At 36.8% G+C, this 20,993-nt stretch overlaps 1 protein-coding gene across 2 annotated transcripts in view; it reads right to left on the bottom strand.

Moving 5' to 3' along the window:
- TRAPPC9 (trafficking protein particle complex 9) overlaps positions 1-20,993 on the bottom strand; it is a 1,018,418-nt gene that overhangs the window by 684,058 nt on the left and 313,367 nt on the right. For both annotated transcript variants that reach the window (XM_036742028.1, XM_036742029.1), the window contains one exon: positions 6,335-6,459. In XM_036742028.1, coding sequence (XP_036597923.1) covers positions 6,335-6,459 — 125 coding nt within the window. The remainder of the gene's footprint in view (positions 1-6,334; positions 6,460-20,993) is intronic.

Below are 20,993 nucleotides of genomic sequence, written 5' to 3'. Positions count from 1 at the left end.
TCTAATGTGTAATGTCACAACTGATTTTGTAGAGATATGATGATATACTTGGAAATTCCCAAAGAATCAATTAAAAAGTTAGTTGGACCAATTAATTTTAGCAAACTAGCAGGATATAAAGTAAATCCACAGAAATCATTGGCATTCTTATATATCACAAAGAAAAGCCTGCAAGAAGAGATAGCAAAAGATACCTCCTTTAAAATAACTCTATATAGTATAAAATACCTGGGAATATATACCCAACAAAACAAACATAGGAACTATATAAACAAAATTATAAAAAAAAAACTTTTTATACAAATAAGATTTACAAAACTGGAGAAATAGTAATTTTTCACGGGTGGACAGGGCAATATAATAAAAATTACAATTTTATCTAAATTAATTTATACATTCAATGTTATCCCAATTAAATTACCAACAAACTATTTTACTGAATTAGAAAATATAATAAAAATTATTGGGGAGAACAAAAAGTCAAGAATTTCAAAGGAACTAATTTTTTAAAATGTAAAGGAAGGAGGGATAGCAGTACCAGATCTTAAACAATATTAGAAGTCAATAACTATCAAAACTATCTGGTACTGGCTAAGAAATAGAGGTAGATCAATGGAACAGAGCAGACATACAATTTAAAGCAGCAAATAAATATAGTAACCTTGTATTTGACAAATTTAAAGACTTAAGATTTGGGGATAAGAACTTCTTACTTGGTAAAAAAAATTGCTGGGAAAACTGAAATGGCAGAAATTGGGCATAGACCAGTAACTTATTAACATCAAAATTACCATTTTACCAAGATAAAGGCAAAATGGATACATGATCTAGACATAAAAAGAGATCACAAGAAAATTAGAAGAACATTAAAGATATTGCTTATCAGACAAAGATATGTGAACAATTTATGAATAAACAAGAGATAGAGAGCAGAGCAAGATGTAAAATGGATAATTCTGTCTATGTTAAATTTAAAAAGGTTTTGTGCAAATAAAACAAATGTAGCCAAGATCAGAAGAGAAGCAGAAGATGAGGGGAAATTTAAAAACAGATTCTCAGATAAAGATATATATCTCAAATATATAAAAAATTTTGTCAGATCTATAAGAATACAGTCATTCCCCAAATGATAAATGGTGAAAGAACATGAACAGGCAGTTTTCCTATTAAAAAATCAAAATAATTTATAGTCATATGAAAAAATGCTCTAAATCATTACTGATTAGAGAAATGCAAATTAAAACAACCTTGAAATATCATTTTGCACCTATCAGACTGGTTAAAATGACTGAAAGGGAAAGTGACAAATATTGGAGGGGATGTGGAAAAATTGGCACACTAATTCACTGTTGGTGAAATTATGAACTGCTCAACCATTTTGGAGAGCAATGTGGAATTATGTCCAAAGCCTTATTAAGCTGCCTATACCCTTTGACCCAGCAATACCACTACTAAGCCTATTTCCAAAGATAATTAGGCACAAAGAGAAAGAACCTATATGTTCTAAAATATTTATAGCAGCTTTCTTTGTGGGGATGCCCATCAACTGGGGAATGGCTGAACAAGTTGTGGTATATGATTGTAATGGAATACTACTGTGATATAAGAAATGACGAGCTCAATAATCTTAGAAAAACCTAGACAGACTAGCATGAAATAATGAAGAGGGAAACGAGCAGAACCAAGAGAATGTTGTATAAAGTAACAGCAATATTGATTTAAGAACAACTTTGAGCAAATCAATCATTTTGACTATTATAAAAACCCAAATTAACTACAAAGGACATATGAAGGAAGACAATATCTGCATCCAGAGAAAGAACTGATAAATAAAAGTATATAGAATGATTTTATGTATATATGTTATATATATATATGTCATATATACAAATATGCATATTTATTTGTGTCTAATGGTAGCCATCTCTAGGGCAGGGAGTAAGGGCAAAAAGGAAAAAATGAGAAATTTACATGATAATTTTATTATATATTTAAAAGGAATAGCAAGTTATACATAGTAGATTTTCAGTTTCTGTTCAATCATCTTTTTTTATTATATTATGTTATGGAAATGCTTGTTTTCTTCCATAAATTAAAAATAAATAAAACATTTTTAAAAACTTACCAGATCAGCATTGCCCAAATGCAAAGAGCCATTTAGGGCCATTCAACATATGAAAACTAATCATTCTGATCGGAAAAGTAGTATGAATAAATAATATTCTACGGAAGAAGAAAGTAGTATTGTTGCCTTTTGGGTTTTTTTTTTCTTTTGCCTCTAGTAAATTCCTAAGATGAGGCTGAGCAATTTCCATTAAGATGAATCATCAGATCAATTGAGTGCTATTTGCCAGTAACCGTGCTAGGAACTGGAGATACAAATAAGAAGTTTACATTTTAACAGGGAAAAAAATATGTACATACATAGGCATCTACAAAATCCATATAACATTAGATACAAAAGAACCTAGAAGGAGAAGACAGAATCAGGGTCAAAAAGGGAAGGAATAAGGAACATCAAGAATTGATGGGGAGTTAGAAATAATCATGAGGTAAAGATTTATTAAAATTAAAAGCACTTCAAGATCTATGGCAAATCATTTTCCTTCTTGGGGTCTTGGTTTCCTCATTATTAAAATGAAGTTAGACCAGTTATTCTCTAAGGTTCACTTTTCTGTATGATAGTTGCTTAATAAATCATTGTGGAAATGAATTAAATTTTATATTCTGTGTTTACACATTCCAAGATTTCTTCCAGTTCTGATAGTCTATGTACACAGATCATAGGGTTTTAAAAGCCTTTTGGGACTTTAGAGACCATCTAGTTCAACCCCACTATTTTATAGATGAAAAAAATCAAAGGCTCAAGAGTTTAAATGTTTTACCCAAGGTCACAAAGGCCACAAATGACATAGGTGGGATTCACACCTAAGGCTTCTAAATATAGTATTCTGTCCACTATACCACATGGTTGTTCTAAGGTCCTCCTCACTCTAATGTTATATGCACAAGTATTCTACGTTCTATGCATGGTCCCTTCCAGCCTCACCAATCTGATTCTATATGCTAAACTTTCAACCATTACCTACAACTATAATTACAGAGGCATTACTACCAAGCCAGCCTCCCTTCAAGCTGCATCATTCCGAAGCCAGCTGACAGCTGAGTAACAAGCTGCTGAGAGATCAAGCACACTATATTCATCCCCTCTATCACCATTCTTCACTCTAAATGCTGCTGCTGCCTTCTAAGCATGCTCCTAATATCTGCAAAATAACATTCTGACAGCTCTAGGAAAAAGCCATCATGTGTCAACACAGGAAAAAAATGTGATGCCATTGCTATTATTAACTGCAAGAAGTGAGACAAGTGAAAGTTGTATAGAGGCAGCGCAAAGTCTCCCTCTTTTATATGGCAAAGCAACAATCTGACAATTAGAAGTAGATGGGATAGCTTGCCCTCAAAAACTTTGTAAAGCAGACAAGATTTAAAATCCAAAGACAATCAATATTTGCATCCCAGCTCCATCATATACCGGCTCTGTGACTCCTAAACTCAGTATCCCCCGACCTTTGTTTCCTCTTTTATAACATAGAGAAAACCTTTACAGACAAAGAAATTAGAAACTAGAGCGACTAGGGGTTTGCCCAGAGAGCTAGTCATGGCAGAGCCAAGATTAGAATCCAGGCCTTCTGACCTTTATGCCAATGCTATTTGCATGTCATCCTGCTTAGATAACAAAGGGAAGGACTGGGCAGTCTATAAGAGTCCTTCTTGCTCTAACAGTCTATGATTCAAATGTCTATAAAAATATGTTGTAACTTACCATAAAGCAGTATATAAATGTAAACTATAATTATCATATTGTTATAATTATATTATTATTATAATGGCATGCCATGAAAGGTAGTCAGGTATCTGTCACTAGTGGTATTTAAGAAGAAACTGGATAAACATTTGTTAGCAATGTTCTAAACCAGAAGTGTCAAACTCATGGCCTGCAGAGGACTGTAAAACTCCCCAGTTCAGGACCCAAACCACAGTAAACTGTAATCAGAAAATGTTTAACAAAGTAAATAAAAATACAATACAATACAGGTAATGTTAAGTTCTAGTTTTCTAAGTCAACATGCAACCCACAGCTATTCGTTTCTATTTGAATTTGACACAATTATACTAAAAAAGATTTGTGATTTGAGTGGATGACTTTAGAAATCCCTTCTGACTCAAAGTTTAGGATCCTGTAGTTATCATCACTATTGTTCCCTTAAGAAGGTTGGAAAAGCGTTGATGAAGAGATATTTCCAGATATGGGGTTTCCATTCTCAATAACCCCATTAGGTAAAAAGTCCAAGCCTTATTATCTTCATTTTATTGATAAGAGAATCAGAGGTGAAATGACTTGTCCAAAATCATATCACCAGTAAATGTCAGAGCTAAGACTTAACCAAGGTCTCCTAACTCCAAATTCAGTTTCTTTCCATAACAACATGCAGCATCAGTTTATTTTAAAGGGCAGTGCATATATAAAGTTTGAGGAAAATTTACAGAATTCTCCATTTTGACAAGTTAATTTGAATAGCAATAATCTCAAAAAATGACCTCCTAGAGTAAATGGCTGACCTGGAAACCTAGTCTTTCAGTGCCTTTTTACTGACTAAGAACTCAAGAAGCAAGGATTAAGACAACCTCTAACATATTGTTATCAATTAGCCAAGTCATCAATCCAGAAGGAAAGCCATCAGCAGGATAAGCTTGAGGATTTCTCTCCGGAAGTTCACTTTGGTATTGTAGCTGGAATACTGACAAGACTTAAAAGAAGATCAGAGGTGGTTTGGTAGAACTCCTAGACCTGACTTCAGATCACACTCTGACACATACTAGCTAAGACAAATCAGTTTATCTTTCAATGTAATTCTCTAACACTAGGAGTCATACTACAATGACTGCAAATCTGTATTCACAGAGTTCCCTTCACCAAGGAAATCACATGTTTAAATTAAGACACAGGAAAACAACAAAAATAAATAAACAAACAAACAAACAAACAAAAAATGAAGGCCCAGGCACGCATACATGCACAGAGTAGTAGAGTGGTAGGAGTGCGGAACCTAGAGTCAGGAGACCTAGATTTAATTTAATTCAAAGCCTTGGTTTCCTCATTCGTAAAATGGGGGAGAATGGTTATAGTACCAATCTCACAAAATTCTTCTAAGGGCAGCACTTTCTAGTCATTAAAGGATTATAAGGATATGGGCTGCTCATGCTACCTTTGGGATCCAATTATTTTCTATCCATTCAATGTGCAAGACGATGTCTCTGGAGGCATCTAGGTGTCCCAGTAGATGAAGCAGTGGATCTGGAATCAGGAAGACCTGAGTTCAAATCCAGCCTCACATACTTATTAGCTATAAATGGAGATAATAATAGCACTTTCCTCCCAGGGGGTTGTGAGGATAAAATGAGATCATATTTGTAAAAGCATTTTTGAATTTAAATGCTATATAAATGCTAGATTTGATGAAGAGGAGGAAGAAGATGACCAAAAAATGCTGACATGCATGACAGGGAAAAATGGAAAAATCTTCAGGGCCCAATTCAATTTAACTCACAAATATCTAGTAAGTGCCCACCATGGCCAGGGAAGAGAGCCATTTTAAGTCCAAAAGTCAGTTCTCTTCAGTCCAAATACTTCTATATTTGAGCTACTCCCAAATACAGGCAAACTCCCTGAAACAAGATCAAGTTGGAAGGAGAGAACGTGCGTGTGCGTGTGTGTGTGTGTGTGTGTGTGTGTGTGTGTATACACAATGAAAAATGATTAAATAAATTATAAATTAAATATATTAATTTACTGATAAAGGTATTTTTGTTACTTTTTTTTTTCTTTTTATCCCAATCAGGATGTTACATTCATTTTTATCACTGCCCTCTGTCTTAGGTCCCATTCATCATCATACTTAAAGGCCACACTCAGAGTTTGTTCAGGGTGGGAGTAGGGGTAGAAGTGAGGGTGGAGAAGATGGAAGGGAAAAGTTCATATTATTTTCAGACCAATACAGTAGGTTTCATATCTGAAGGATAAACTCTCCAAGTCAAAAGACACTAAAGTTTAACTGCAATTACTTTCCACAAATTCGTAACAGATTCAAAGGTTGTGAGATAACAAGTTTTGTCACAGAACAGTAATTATATTATAATACACAGATTATTGCCTGCCTTCCATTGTACCTCAGCCCCAAACAAACTTTGCCTGATAAAAGTTTACAGAGGCACAAAAAGGGTAAGTTGCCCAAATAAAGGTATGTCTCTAGTCTAGAAATCACTCACTTACTTTTACATGGCTGAAATCACCAGCCTTGCTGCCTTCTGGGGGATTCACTGGTTTGCTGTCAACTCGAGGCTTGACAACCTGTCGAAAAGGACTGGAAAGAGGAAGACCACTAACACTGATTCCATCTAGGAAAAAAAAAGGAAAAAAACATGTTAGTGAGTCTCAGGCAGACAGGATAAATTTTGGCTGACTTACAGTTCCCCCTATACAACATTTCCTCTCCTACACCTGTATCTTTACAGAGGTCAACCCCTATATTAAGTATTAATTCATTCCTCATCCCACCTCTTCAGTGTCCTAGCTTTTTTCAAGGTTTACCTCAAGTATATAGCTCTCCTGTATGAGACCTTTCCTAATTTCTAACATACTATTTGCCACATCTTTCTGGCCAGAAATAATGACTTTGTAGATTTTATTCACTTATCTGTGCATGGTTTTCTTGGGGGGGGGGAGGGGGAGAGGGGAGGAGAGAGAGACAGAGAGAGAGAGAGAGAGAGCGCAATCTATCAATAGATCAGTCTATCTGGAGAGGGTTTTCAAACATGCACAGATATTAGAGATTTTCAAACATGCATAGATAAATAGACAGATATCAATCTCTCTGTCTATGTTTGAATCTCTCTAATACATTTATAATACAGTACTATAGTGATTTCTAGTTTCCTAGTAATTGGTAAGCTCTATGACAGCAGGGATCATGTGTGATCTAAAACCTGTATCTCTCTCAGTACTTGAACTATTTGTAATTTAATTTACATATGTATGTATGTATGTATACGTATTATTTTATACACACATATATGTATATTTTGTTGTTTGGTTGTTTTTCCATCATGTCCAGCTCTTCATGACCCCATTTGGGATTTTCTTGGCAAAGATACTGGAGTAGTTTGCCATTTCCTTTTACAACTTATTTTACAGATGAGGAAACAAAGATTAAAAGGGTTAAGTGACTTGCCCAGGTCCACACAGCTAGTGTCTGAGACCAGATTTGAACTCAGCAAGAAGAGTCTTCCTGGTGCCAAGCTATCTCTCTCTCTCTCTCTCTCTTTCCTCTCTCTCTGTCTTTCCCTACTCTCTCTCCCTCTCCCTCCCTCTCCCCCCCCCTCTCTCTCTCCCTCCCTCCCTCCCTCCCCCCTCCATGTGTGTATGCATGTGTATGTGTGTGTACGTATACACACATACTGTATGTATACTCATATATATATATATATATATATGCACACAGATAGACATAACATACACACACATACACACAGGATAGATGGATAGATAGATAGATAGATAGATAGATAGATAGATAGATAGATAGATAGAGGTCCCTGGGGGCAAGGCCTCTTTTTCTTTGTAGTCTCAATACCTAACATACAGTAAGGGTTTAATAAATGTTTGATGAATGATAATATGAAGAAAACATAATGAATAGAAGGAACCTTTAATGGGCAATGGTAAGAATGCTGGGGTAATTACCTGTCCTTGATGGCAGTGTTTAATGTTATACAAGTATCTGCAAGGACACAGACCGCTTAGAGCAGAAAACAATCTGTTCCCTGAACAGGTGTTGTTTGTCCTTCACAGGTGATGTCTTGACTCCTTTGGGAATTGGTTACACAAAATCATCAGCCTCATTCTCTCTTCCAGAGACAATGAAGTCCAACAATAAGACAAAAGTCAAGAGGCCTAGCAATGGCCCAGGATATGATGGATGAATTTGGTGTCCCTTAACACCCGTTGGAAAAAATAATTGTTCTCATCTGCCCATTCCATCAAGAAAAGTCTTCACATGCCTGGGGTAGACACCTCCCAACTCATCGAAGAATTTGAGACCTATCGGTTACCCTCAACTTAGCCCATCTGCTGAGATGCTTTACCGAGGTGTGGCCACTGTATACACTACAGCTTCTTTGGAGTAACAGGTGAAAGTTTTGTGTCAGGTAACTGAATGCCAGGTAGATACCAACAGTGAATGAGCAGTCCTTAAAAGGACTTGGCATGTTCTCACACCAGAGGTTCTTGTCCTCCTTGAACACCCCAAGTACCTCCTAGATGGGTCTACCAAGTATTTACATCCCAAATCACAGAAGAGAAAAATCTGCTGCAGTAGATGGAAGGACAATAATGGACAATGGTGATATGGAGACCAGTATAGCTCTTAATTTTTCTTCTGTTTTTTTCTGCCAAGGAAAATGAACTTTGCCTCAGAGAAGACAGAATTAAAATGGCTAAGAGAGAGCTGAAACCCAAGATATGTATGGAGATCATCAGAAAGCGTTTAGCTGCCTTTCAACAGTTCAACTTATCAGTCCCAAAGTATCAAAAGAACTGAGAGTTGTGTCTGCTGAGCTACGGTCAGCGATCTTAGAAAGATTACTGACAACATGAGAAGTACTAGAAAGTGAGAGGGCAAGGGTTATAACAGTTTTCAAAAGGGAGAAGAGACCAGAGTCTGTTAACTATGGACCAATTCCCAGCAAAATTTGAAAATAAATTAAGAGATGGTTAGTAAGCATCTAGAAGAGGGGGCAGTGTCTTCAAAACCATCACCATTACTTCATCCAGATCAGTGCATATGACGCTACCTCTTTTTTCCCACAGTTATTAGAGTGGTAGATTGGGACAGTTTAATTTTAACATAACATTGAACAAGCCTCTCACGATGTTTTTGTGGAATGATACATAAATAAGAGTTAAAAAAAAGTACAATTACATGGATACATAACTAGCTGAATAGCCAGATCCTAAGAGCAGTCTTTAATGGTTCAATGTCAACATGGAAAGAGCAACCTATTGTCCCAGGGATGTGTGATTGGCCCTGGTCTTGTACTTAAAAATATATTTTTGTCATTGCCTGGGGAAACGAAACAAATGGCATGCTTAACACATTTGCAGTTAACTATGACAGAAAGGAAAGAAAGCTAATACCACGGGATAATAATATCAGGATCCAAACAGACCTTGAAGAACCATACTAGCAAACTACAATTAAGCACATCATCAGAAGGTTGGCCAACTAATGGGATTTTGGTCACAGTAAGTCATTAAATCATATATTATGCCATGAAAACTATAATCTCCATCAACACGGGGAGGAACTGCACCCATGTCATTGGAGATATTTGAAGTTCTTTCAAGTCAGAAGAGAAAACACTGCCAACACAATTTATTTCTTTCATATACAAATCTTATTGATTGTGGCATAGAATCCTAGGGTTCAACAGAACCGTTTGTGAGCTATTACTTTATTGCTTTCTTCCAGTATTTATATAATTTGTGTTTTCATCAACCTAAATGGTGTTTACCTTAGATTATAACCTCTAGATCATCTGAGTGACTTTCTTTGTACTAGTCCTAGTACATATTCATTCAATTCAACTCAATAAGAATTCAATGAATATAGCTATATGTAAGGCACTATACTCAGTGATGCGAGAGATAGAGAGATGAATAAGATGTGGTCTTTAATTTCAAATACAGTAGTGAAGATGAGATGTGTGCCAGTACCTATAATACCAAGCAAAATGTTTCTAAAGAATTCTAAAAAAGTAGGGGCAACTAGGTGGCACAGTAAGTAGAGCACCGGCCCTGGAGTCAGGAGGACCTGATTTCGAATCTGGCCTCAGACCCTTGACACACTTACTAGCTGTGTGACCTTGGGCAAGTCACTTAACTTCAATTGCCCTGCCTTCCCCCTCAAAAAAAAAAACCAAAACAAAAAAAGAATTCTAAAAAAGTGGCACAAGGGAGTTGAAAGAAACCTACTTTATGATTCTAGGGAAAAGAGGAATTTCAAGTGAACCTAAAGGAAATGGAAGATTATAAGAAGCCACAAGATGTAGTGAGAAGAGCACTAGATTTGGAGTAAGATAAACTAGCTTCAAATTTGGGCTCTGACATATGTCTATGAAACCTTGAACAAATCAAATATCCTCTCTGGGTCTCTGTTTCTTTGTCTGTCAAATAAAAGTGTTGGGAGAAAAAAAGTTGGAAATTTGCCAGTTCTAAATCCATGATTCTACCATCTTAAGAGACAGATTCAGGAGAATTTTCAGGTAGAAGGAGTAATGAGTAAAAACACAGAGTTACAAAAACTGGGCATACTTAGGGAGTGGCATATTGTTCAATTTAACAGGAACACCGGATAGCTGATGAGGAAGAGTAAGAAAAACAACTGGAAAGATAAGTGAGGGCCATATCATAGAGGTCCTTGAATTCCAGGCTTTGAAGATAAGATTTTATATAGCAAGCAATAGGTAATCACTAAAGATCCATAATGAAAACAGTGGCCTGATCAGAATGATGAATTAGAGTAAGGTTGTTCCAATTGCAGAATGCAGTCAGAATTAGAGATGTGAAGGAAAAGATAAGAGCAAAGACTAGTGGTAAGAAGATTGGGTTAGAAAACTATTGCAGTAGTTTGAGGAAAAAGTAATGGGCCATCAAATAGTGCAGTAACAAAAGGGATTAAAATCAGGAGTGAGATGTGAGAGACTCACAGAAACTCTAGAGGCAGCATGGTAACGTGGAAAGAACACTGCAGTGGAGGCAGAGGACACAGATCAAATCTTACTTCTCCTACTTACTATCTGTATGATCTGTGGCAAGTCACAACCTCCCTGGGCTCCATTTTTCTAATCTAGACACAGTGCTCCCTCATGGAGACTCCACCAGGCTAAGCAGCTTATCTAGAACTATATAACTACTGAATATTAAAGCCAGGATTTGTATAAAAGTTGTTCCTGACTCAAAGTCCTGAAATTTTTCTACTAAAACATGCAACCCCCTGTGGCAATACAAGGACAATGATAAAATGGACACAACAGATAAGACAACTAATTCGATATGAGGACAAAGGAAAAGGAGGACTTAGGGATGAATTCACAACCTGAAGCCCAGGTGACTAGGAGGGCAGCACCATTACCAGATAAGGAAAATAATAAAAGATATCATTTTTAAGGGAAATAAATAACTTTTTGAAAAATAATGTTTTCAGAGGATATAGTTATACAGATTTAAAAGGTGGCACTAAAGCACAGCTGACTGGAATTTTTGCCCAAATGGCTGCCCTGTAGGAGACAAAAGAGCTGAAAAACAGAGGTAATTAAGAAAATCAGAGGTTGGCTCAGACTTCTCATCTTTCCCTAAACACTAATCTCAGTTGTTACCAGGGCAGGAGGCCAACATTAAATGCACCAGTTTGTTAGGATTTGAGGCAGCTAGGTGGAGCAGTGGATAAAGCGCCTGGGTCTGGAGTGTGGAAGATGTGAGTTCAAATCCAAACTCAGACACTATGTGAACCTGGGCAAGTCACTTAACCCTGCTTGCCTCTGGTTCCTCATCTATAAAGTGAGAATCATAACAGCATCTATCTCCAAGGGTTATTGTAAGGATCAAATGAGATAATACTGTAAAGCACTTAGCACAGTGCCTGACACATAGCAAGTGCTAAATAAATGTTAGCTATTATTATTTAGGTTTACATTGCATGTTCTTAAAACAGTCATACAACCAGGTCTTAGAATATGGCTCCTTTTTCCAGGAAAAGGATTAGTGTTAATGAGGGGCTCCATACATTACATTCACATGAGGAAAAATCTTAAGAAAAAGTCTTAAAAGAAAATACTGACAATTTAGTACTAATAGCGGTACTTGTTAAAAGTAGGAAGAGTGGTGGTGGTCACTGTAGTGGTGGCTATTGAAAGATGGCAAATAATTTAAGTATAGTCCCAGGAACCAATTCAGTATTTTAATGTGAAGACCAGGCTACCTAGTTCAATTGAAAACAACAAATGTTTAAGGCTCTTCAAAAATCTAGCTCAATCAATTTGGAATTATGCCCAAAGAGCTCTGAAACCCTTTGATCCAGCAATACTACTGCTAGGTCTATACCCCAAAGACATTAAAAAGAAAAAGAGAAAAGGACCTATTCGTACAAAAATATTTATAGCAGCTCTTTTTGTGGTGGCTAAGAAATTGGAAATTGAGGGGATGCTTATCAATTAGGAATAGCTGAACTTGCTGTGGTACATGATTGTGATGGAATATTATTGTGCTATCAGAAATGTCAAGCAGGATGATTTCAAAAAAACCTGGAAAGACTTACATGAACTGATTCAAAATGAAGTAAGCAGAACCTGGAGACCATTGTACACACTAACAGCAATAGTGTACAATGAAAAACTGTGAATGATTTAGGTATTCTTGGAAATACAATGATCCAAGACAATCCCAAAGGTCTGACGATAAAGCATATTATCTGCCCCCAGTCAAAAAACTGATAATGTTTGAATACAGACTGAAGCATGCTATTTTTCACTTTCTTTCTTTCTTTTTCTTTTACTTGAATCTTCTTGTACAAAATGACTAAAATGGAAATGTTTTACATGATGGCACATATACATCTAATTGCTTCACATCTCATGGAGGTGGGAGGGGAAGGGAAAAGGGGAGGGAAGAAGGGATAGAATTTAAAACTTAAAACTTTTTTAAAATGTTAAAAATTGTTTTAACATGTAAATGGGGAAAAAAGAAAGCACATTTTTTTTAAAACTACATTTCCATAATTATTTCATATTACTTCCCTCTACACCATTAACATACCTGTCCAACTAACCAATTAATTTGGGTATAGAGGCAGAGTGGGAGTAAAATACTGCATCAAAGTTAAGAAAGCTTCATCACACTCTGGGGATGAATTTTTCGGTCAACAACAATTCATGCAAATCATATATTGAATTCAACAAACATTTATTAAGCACCTACTATGTGTCAGGCATTGTGCTAAGCAATGGGTTTTACAAAAACAGGCAAAAGACAGTCTCTCCCTCAAGGAGACTGCCATCTAATGGAGAAGACAATATGCAATCAAGTATATACAAAGCAAGCTATATTCAGGATAAATAGGAAATAATTAACAGGGAAAGTATTGGAATTAAGAAGGATGGGGGAAGGTTTCCTATAGGAGGGGGAATTTTAAATGGAGCTTAAAGAAAGCCAGGGAGTTCAGTAGTCAGAGTGGAAGAGAGAGAATTCCAGGCATTATAGAGAGGGATATAAAGTATATTGGGAGATGGAGTGCCCAGCAATAAAACTAGATTTTTAAAATTCCGCCAGTAATTATAATCTTAGTTGGGGTCATAGTAATGGCAATGGTCCTTATAGTAATTACCGTAGTACCAATCACTGTAATAATAGTAGTGACCAAGTCATGGTCATCATCAAATACACCCTATTTTTAACAGGATTACTGAACTGGTAAATTGGGGGCATAGCGCAGGTTTACCTAGACTTTAGTGAAATATTTAATAACATCTATATTTTTGTGGAAACAGTGGAAAGGGAAGAACAAAATATTTACATGGCTTGGAATTGGCTGTATGGCCAGAATCAAAAAGTGTGATTAGTGGTTCAATGACAACTTGGAAGGAGATCTCCAGCTGTCTGCCCAGGGATATCTGTTGGGCTCAGTGCTATTAAACATTTTTATCAATGTCTTGGATAAAGGCATAAATGGCATCCTCATCAATTTGGTAGACGACTGTAATGGTAATTTAGATTTGAAGATTGTTCCCACCCATTAACAGGCCATGTGACCTTACATCACAGGAAGCCTAAGTCACATGTGGTGGAAAGAGCTTGCTGAGAGGAAAAGAAAAGTGTGTCACAGGAAATGCTGAGAGAACAGTTAGAACTGAGGGAGAACGCAGACATGTGGTTCTTGTGCTGTGAGTGATTGTTGGTGGCAAGGCCCAAGCAGGAAGGTTATGGGATGGTTTGGCTCTCTACTGTGATGTCATGTTTTAGATTCTTTGCTGTTATGATAAAGGGGACTTACTGGTTCTGGAATTTGTTTACTGCTTGGATGGGTCAGATTTACTGGTTTTGGGACCTGTCTCATCTGAATAAATGGTTTACTTCTTCTACCTTCTATACAGAGAGTCTCTTATATTTTGCAATACAAAATTACATAGGCATAATTACAATTATCATCTATATTGTGAATACCGCCTTGCTAATACAATGAAACAAAACTTCAAGGGATAGCAGATAGAATGGAGGTCAAGTATCAGGATCCAAAGAGATTGTGCCAGGCTGGATCTGATTGAATCTAATAGATGAAATTTAATAGAGATAAAAGTAAAAGCCAGCATTTCGAATTTTAAAAATCAAGTTTACAAATACAAGATAGATGAAGAATGGTTAGATAGCAGTTTGTCTGAAAAAGATCCACGAGTTTCAAACGAATGCAAGCTCGATATATGATAGTGAGGTAATGTTGCAACAACAATAAAAATAAAGTTATGCTATCTTGGACTTCACTAAAAGAGTCCTAGCCTCTTGGAATTAAGTCCCATTAAACACTGCCCCAGTCAGACCTCATGTGTAATTCTACTTCAGTTTTGAAAATCATATTTTCAAAAGGACATTACACAAAAAGACTTAAGAGGTACTTGATAGCTTTTTAAAAGTATTTGAAAGGCTATCCTATGAAAGAGAGATGAGATTTGTTTTGTTTGGCACCAGAAGACAGAGCTAAGTACATTGGGTGAAAATTGCTAAGGGAGAAATGTAAGCAATATAATGAAAAACTTCCTAAAAATTACATGTATCCAAAAGTATAATGAGTTCCCTTGGAAGGTACTGGGTTTCCCCTCATTACCAGTCTTTAAACCAAGGCTAGAGGATTATTTATTGAGTATGTCACGGAGGGCATTCCTTTTCTGGAACTAGATAGCCATTAAGGTCCTCTTCCACTCTTATTAAGGGTGATAGTGAGAATTCTCATACTACTCCTTATTAAATATCTGTCTTTAAATAAATGACTTAATCATTCAACAAGCATTTATTTAGAGCCTATTATATAGGATTTTTCTAGATGCTAGGGATTCAAAGAAAAAATGCAGTTCTTGCCCTTAAGGAGCTTACATTAGATGAAAATGAAATATGTATTTGTGTGTACATATATAATGTGTGTATATGTTATGTATGTACAAAGTAAACAGAAGGTAATTTAGGTGGTAGGAAGACATCTGTACCTGGGGAATCAGGAAAGGCCTTAGGAAGTAGCACTTCAGCTTTGTTTGAAGGCAAATAGGGATTCTAAGATGTTAGGAGGCAGGGCAATATAGGTATATGTATTGGGAATCAAGATGGGCTCTTAGCACTCATTCAACCAAGTGCCCTTGAAGAGTTTGGCCTTTGTTTCCTTGATTAAATTAAGAGTCCTTGATGACCTCCTTGCCTCAAGGGAAAGCCTGGTTTACATGGGTTTGAGTGACATGTTTGTGACATCAGAGGCTTTTAGACCACATGGGTTTAAGTTGCATTTTTCTGACAATTTTATGTCATGTGGGTGAATCACATGTGTGATTCACCTTTGACCCTGAACAACATATATAAACCGAGAGGCTGGCTTTCTCTTTTGGAGCTCTGAGCCACAGCAGGAGTGGTGCATGACTCTAGGTAAGCCATTGTTATGAGCTCCCCAGGTTTGAAGAAAACCCAGATGTTGATGCTTCTCTGGTAACTGTATACTGTGATTCTGAAACAAACAGAAATCTATCTGTTGATTTGTGTTTATTTGCTCTGTTTGTATTTGCTCTGAAGCTCAGGGTGCTGGCTTTTTCCCCTGAACTAAGTGAATGATATTTGAATGTTCAACTAAATTGAGATTGTTAACCCCTTAATGTTGCTTTCCTTAGTAAAGCAGATCAAAAGAATCTGTGTTGGCAGCTTTCTGTGTGCTGGTTGTTGGTGGGTCTTACACCCCTACAGCAGCTGCTAACAGATTGTTGCAACAGTATAGGAGACAGCCTGTGCAAAGGCATAGACATGGGTGATGGAATATCCTGTATGAGGAATAGTAAGAAGGTCAGTTGGCTGGACCATAAAGAATCTGAAGAGGATAACACGCAAAAATCTTGGAAAGATAAGCTAAAGCCAGGCGAAGAGCTTTAAGTGACCAAGATTTGTGTTTGATCCTAAAAGCAACAGAGAGCCACTAGAGCTTCCTGTGCAGGAGAATGACGCAGTCAGGATGGACTAAAGAGAAAAAACTAGAGACAAGAAGACCACTTAGGAAGCTACTGTAACTGTCCAGGTAAGAAGTGCTGAGGGCCTAAAACAGGGTAGTGGCCATGTTAGCAAAGAGGAGGGAAAAAATGTTGGAGATATTGTGAAGCTAAAACTGATTTAACCTCTCTGGGTTCCAGTTTCCTTATTCATAAAACAAAAGGTTTGAACTAGATGACCTTTGAGGTCCCATCCAGCTCTAAATCTATGATCTTATAACCAAAGGAGTAGTCGTTAATGGTCTAATATCAGGGAAGGAGGTATCTAGTGATCTCTCCCACGAAACCATGCTTAGCCCTATGCTTTCAACATTTGTATAAAACAGATAAATGCACTAGTTTTAATGTTAACCAAATATACTAATAAAACAGAAAAGAGTAATAGGGAATAGTTAATAGCAAGAGTTTTAGCTCTTGAAAGTTTATAAAAGACTTTACAAATATCTCATTTATCCTCATAACACTTGGAAGTACGTGCTATTACTATCCCCATTTTTCAGATCAGTCTAACAGAATCAAGAACCAAAAAGAACTTGACAAGTTGGGACAAGACTTTACATTTATCACTAGTAAGAATAAATTTAATCAGGCTAAGTATAAAGTCTTACACTTGGGTTAAAATAATCAGCTACCCAAAGCACAATATTTGAGAAGGCATAGCTAGAGAACAGGCATCTAAAGAAGACTGGGGGTGGAGTGCTCAACACAAGTCCATAATGGAATGTGGTAGCTGAAAACATGCTAATGTAACCCTGGGCTACATTAAAAGAAGTATCACTTCCAGGAATAAGGAGTTACCAATTCTACTGTATTCTGACTGCTCAGATCACATCTGGAGTATTATGTTTAATGATGTGTACCTCAGTTTAGGAAGTCCACTGAAAACTTAGAGAGCATCCAGAGGAAGACCCCTCCACCCCCCAAAAAAGAAAGGTAATGGTCATGCCATACAGGTGTAATAGTAATTAAGATGGGACTTTTTGCTGTTGACCTTTAGTGATTCTGGCCTTTGTTTGAATGGAGCAGATAAAGTGGAATGTTTTTGTATTTCTCAGCACTGAGACAATTGGGAGCCATTGATTTGTATCTGATGTGATACTGGGGGTGGGGAACTTCTCCATGCCCAGCCTGGGTGAGGTCAGGGACCTCCGGCCCTGAACAGGATATGTAAGCTTGGAGTTCTTGCTTGGAGTTCTGAGCCACAGCAGAAGTGGCCTGTGACTCTGGGCCAGCCTTTATAATGAGCTCCCTGGCTGTCCACCCAGATGTTGAATTGTATTTGGTCTGTAATTCAGGGTGCTGGTTTTTTCCCCTGAACTAAGCAAATGATATTTGTATGCTGGATTAAAGTAAGATTGTTAACCCCTTAACATCATTTTCCTTAAGTAAAGCAGATCAAAAGGACCTGTGTTGGCAGCTTTCTGGGTGCTGGTTGTTGGTGGATCTTATACCCCCACAGAAGCTGCTAGCTGGATTGTTGAAACAAAAGGGAATCAGCGAAGAAGGCTGGAGAAGAAGAGAATAAAGTGGAACATAAAAGCCATTTTCAAATATTTAAAACATCTTGTGAGATATTAGGCTTATTCTGCTTGGTCCCAGAAGGTAGAACTAGAGGCAAGAGTTTTCAACTGAGAAGAGGTAATTTATGATTGATAAAAGGTAGTGGAAAGAGTACTGAATCTACAGTCAAAAATCTGGGTTTGAATCCCAACTCTACCTCTTTTTTTTTTTAAGTGAAAAACATGTGCTTCAATCTACCCTCAAAGTTGATTAGTTCTCTCTGGATGGGATAGCATTTTTCAAGCCTCTGGGTCCTTTGGAACTGTCTTGGATCATTGTCTTGATCACAGTAGCTATGTCTTTAAAAATTACTCATCATTACAATATTAGTGTTAATGTGTACAATGTTCTCCTAGTTCTACTCACTTCTCTTTGCATCAGTTTATGTCTTCCCCAGTTTTTCAGAAACCATCCTGCTCATCATTTCTTATATCACAATAGTATTACACCAAGATCATATACTACAACTTGTTCAACCATTCCCCAATGGATGGGCATCCCCTCAATTTCAAATTCTTTGCCATCACAAAAAGAGTTGTTACAAATATTTTTGTACATATAGGTCCTTTCCCTTTTTCTTTGATCTCTTTGAAATATAGACATAGTAATGGTATTGCTGAGTCAAAGGATTTTCACAATTTCATTGCCCTTTAGGCGTACTTCCAAATTGCTCTCCAGAATGGGTGGATTGATTTATAACTCCACCAACAGTGCATTAGTATACCTATTTTTCCACTTCCTTTACAGACCTTATCATTTTCCATTTCTGTCATATTTGCCAATCTGAGAGGTGTCAGGATCTCAGATCAACTCTACCTCTTATAAATTTGGGGATGCTGGACAAGTTACTCTCTCTCACCCTAGGTTTCCAGGTCTGTAGAAGAGAGGTATTAGGCAAAATAACATCTGAAGTCCCTTTGAGCTCAAAACTTATGATACTAGGATACTGTTACAGCTATACAAAAAAGAAGAATGGGGCTGCTAAGGAAAGTAATGGGTTTATCCTCAATAGAGATATTCAGAAAAAAACTAGATGACCAGTTGTAAAGTGTACCATGGACAAGATTCTAACTTATGTAATTTAGGTAAGACAGTCTCTGAGGTCTGTCTAGACTCTGAGATTCTTTGATTTTTATAAAGTATACTATAACTATAAAAGCTTCTGATAACATGGGCTCAATATAAGAAAAGACTTTCAAACAATTAGAACCTACAAAAGAAAGAATGGGCAGCTGAAGGAAATAATGGTTCTCCCTTATTCTCCCTTCAAGTGATGACAAGATGACTATGTGTTGGGTATGTCAGAGACTCCTGATCTGGAACAAATGGATACAAGGACACTTCTGGCTCAGAGAGTCTGTGATTTTCAATTATATCCAACCATTTTGTTATATTGGCTATAAAGGAAACTTCACTGCACAGTTGCTAGAAAAACTTCTCATTTTTCAGCAAACAGCCACAGAAATTAGGTCAGGCTGAGCTCATAGCCAAGGTGTGTGTTGCTGAACCACACAGAGTGTACTCGTTACCCAGGGTCAGTCTCAGTTGAATAAACATGAGTTGTGCCAGGAGATACAGAATGCAGAATGCTTTACAGTGGGATCAGTACAACCGAAAACAGTCACAAATGCCAATGAAAAAATCAATTTTCTGATCAAACTTTTTAACAGGAGGCAGTATTCCTATAAAATTTACCAGAAACTAATGACAAATATTGTTGCTCTGTCTCACTTAATTTAGAATTCATAACTACAATATCTCACATGTATATCATTGTACTGTTAATGGAATGGGAAGATCTTTCTTGCCCACTAATAGGCCTATATGATCTGCTTTGAGCCTGGGTCACATGGAGCCTGTGGTAGGAGGAGCTTGCCAAATGGGTAGAGCAGGATGGGTGGAGCAGGAAGAGAAAGCCAGGCAGAGCTGGGAGAATAAGGGGCAGGCAGAGGCAGAGCAGCTAGTGTGAGTGAGAGAGGGGAATTTTGCCTAAGGGAGCTGGGGAGGCCTGATTGAGAGAAGGCTTGGGGATGGCAGTGCCCCCTGCATTTGTAATGTATACACACCTCCTTGTTACCATGGTGGATTTGGCTTTCTGGTATCTGAATAAATATCTTGGTTTCATCTTTGAGGAAGAGGGTTTGTTATATTTTGCAATTCAAACCTGGAAATAGGCCGGCATATTCATAGCAGCTGCTGTGGGTATCACATTCGCAATATAATCATGCATCATGACTAATAATAGACTAAAAGATACATGAGGGCAAGGAATAAATCTTCACTAAACTCTATATTTCCAGCACTTGCAGAGGTACTTAGTAAATATTTATTAAATTGAAGTTGTTTAATTGAATGATCAAGTGTTAACTATCACAATTTTAGAGATGGAGAATCTGAAACAAATATAAATAGTTAAGGGATTTACCCAAGGTCAAACCTATTTATTACACTATACCATCTTTCATATAATAATTATATAACAAACGAGATATTGTTTATAAGGAGTATAGCACAGTGCTTGGCACATAGCAGGCACTATTTGAATGCTAGCTATCATTATTATTGTTAAGTCTGATTTATAGATATTTATAAGTTGAAAATAAAGAACTTTTTAAAATTTAATGTAATCCTTTGTGAAAAATAAAACTTACAACTAATTTCATTTTAATTTCAAAAAGAGCACTAATTTGGTAGCTTTTATTATAAAATCATATCATTTTATACATAAGGCAAGCATTTTTAGATATATGAAAACAAATGTTTCATGAATGTTTCATGAAAACAAAACTCATTTAAAGTTAACTTCTGCATGGTCCAAGATATTTAATTCAAAGCTGAATATCATGACATGCTATACTCAACCTACCCTATGATAATTTAACAGAAAACAAGGTCTCTTCAGGGACTGTGTCACACTATGAAATCTGTTCTGAAGGGAATCTAGTATTAGGCAAGGGTTTTAATCCTAGGTCCAATAAGGGAGAATCTTAAAAACACAAATCAGGAAGCAAAGAATCACATGATTTCATTCA

The sequence above is a fragment of the Trichosurus vulpecula genome, chromosome 1 (assembly GCF_011100635.1).
Source record: "Trichosurus vulpecula isolate mTriVul1 chromosome 1, mTriVul1.pri, whole genome shotgun sequence".
Classification (NCBI taxonomy): Eukaryota; Metazoa; Chordata; class Mammalia; order Diprotodontia; family Phalangeridae; genus Trichosurus; species Trichosurus vulpecula.
This window is presented reverse-complemented; position numbering and strand designations above follow the sequence as displayed.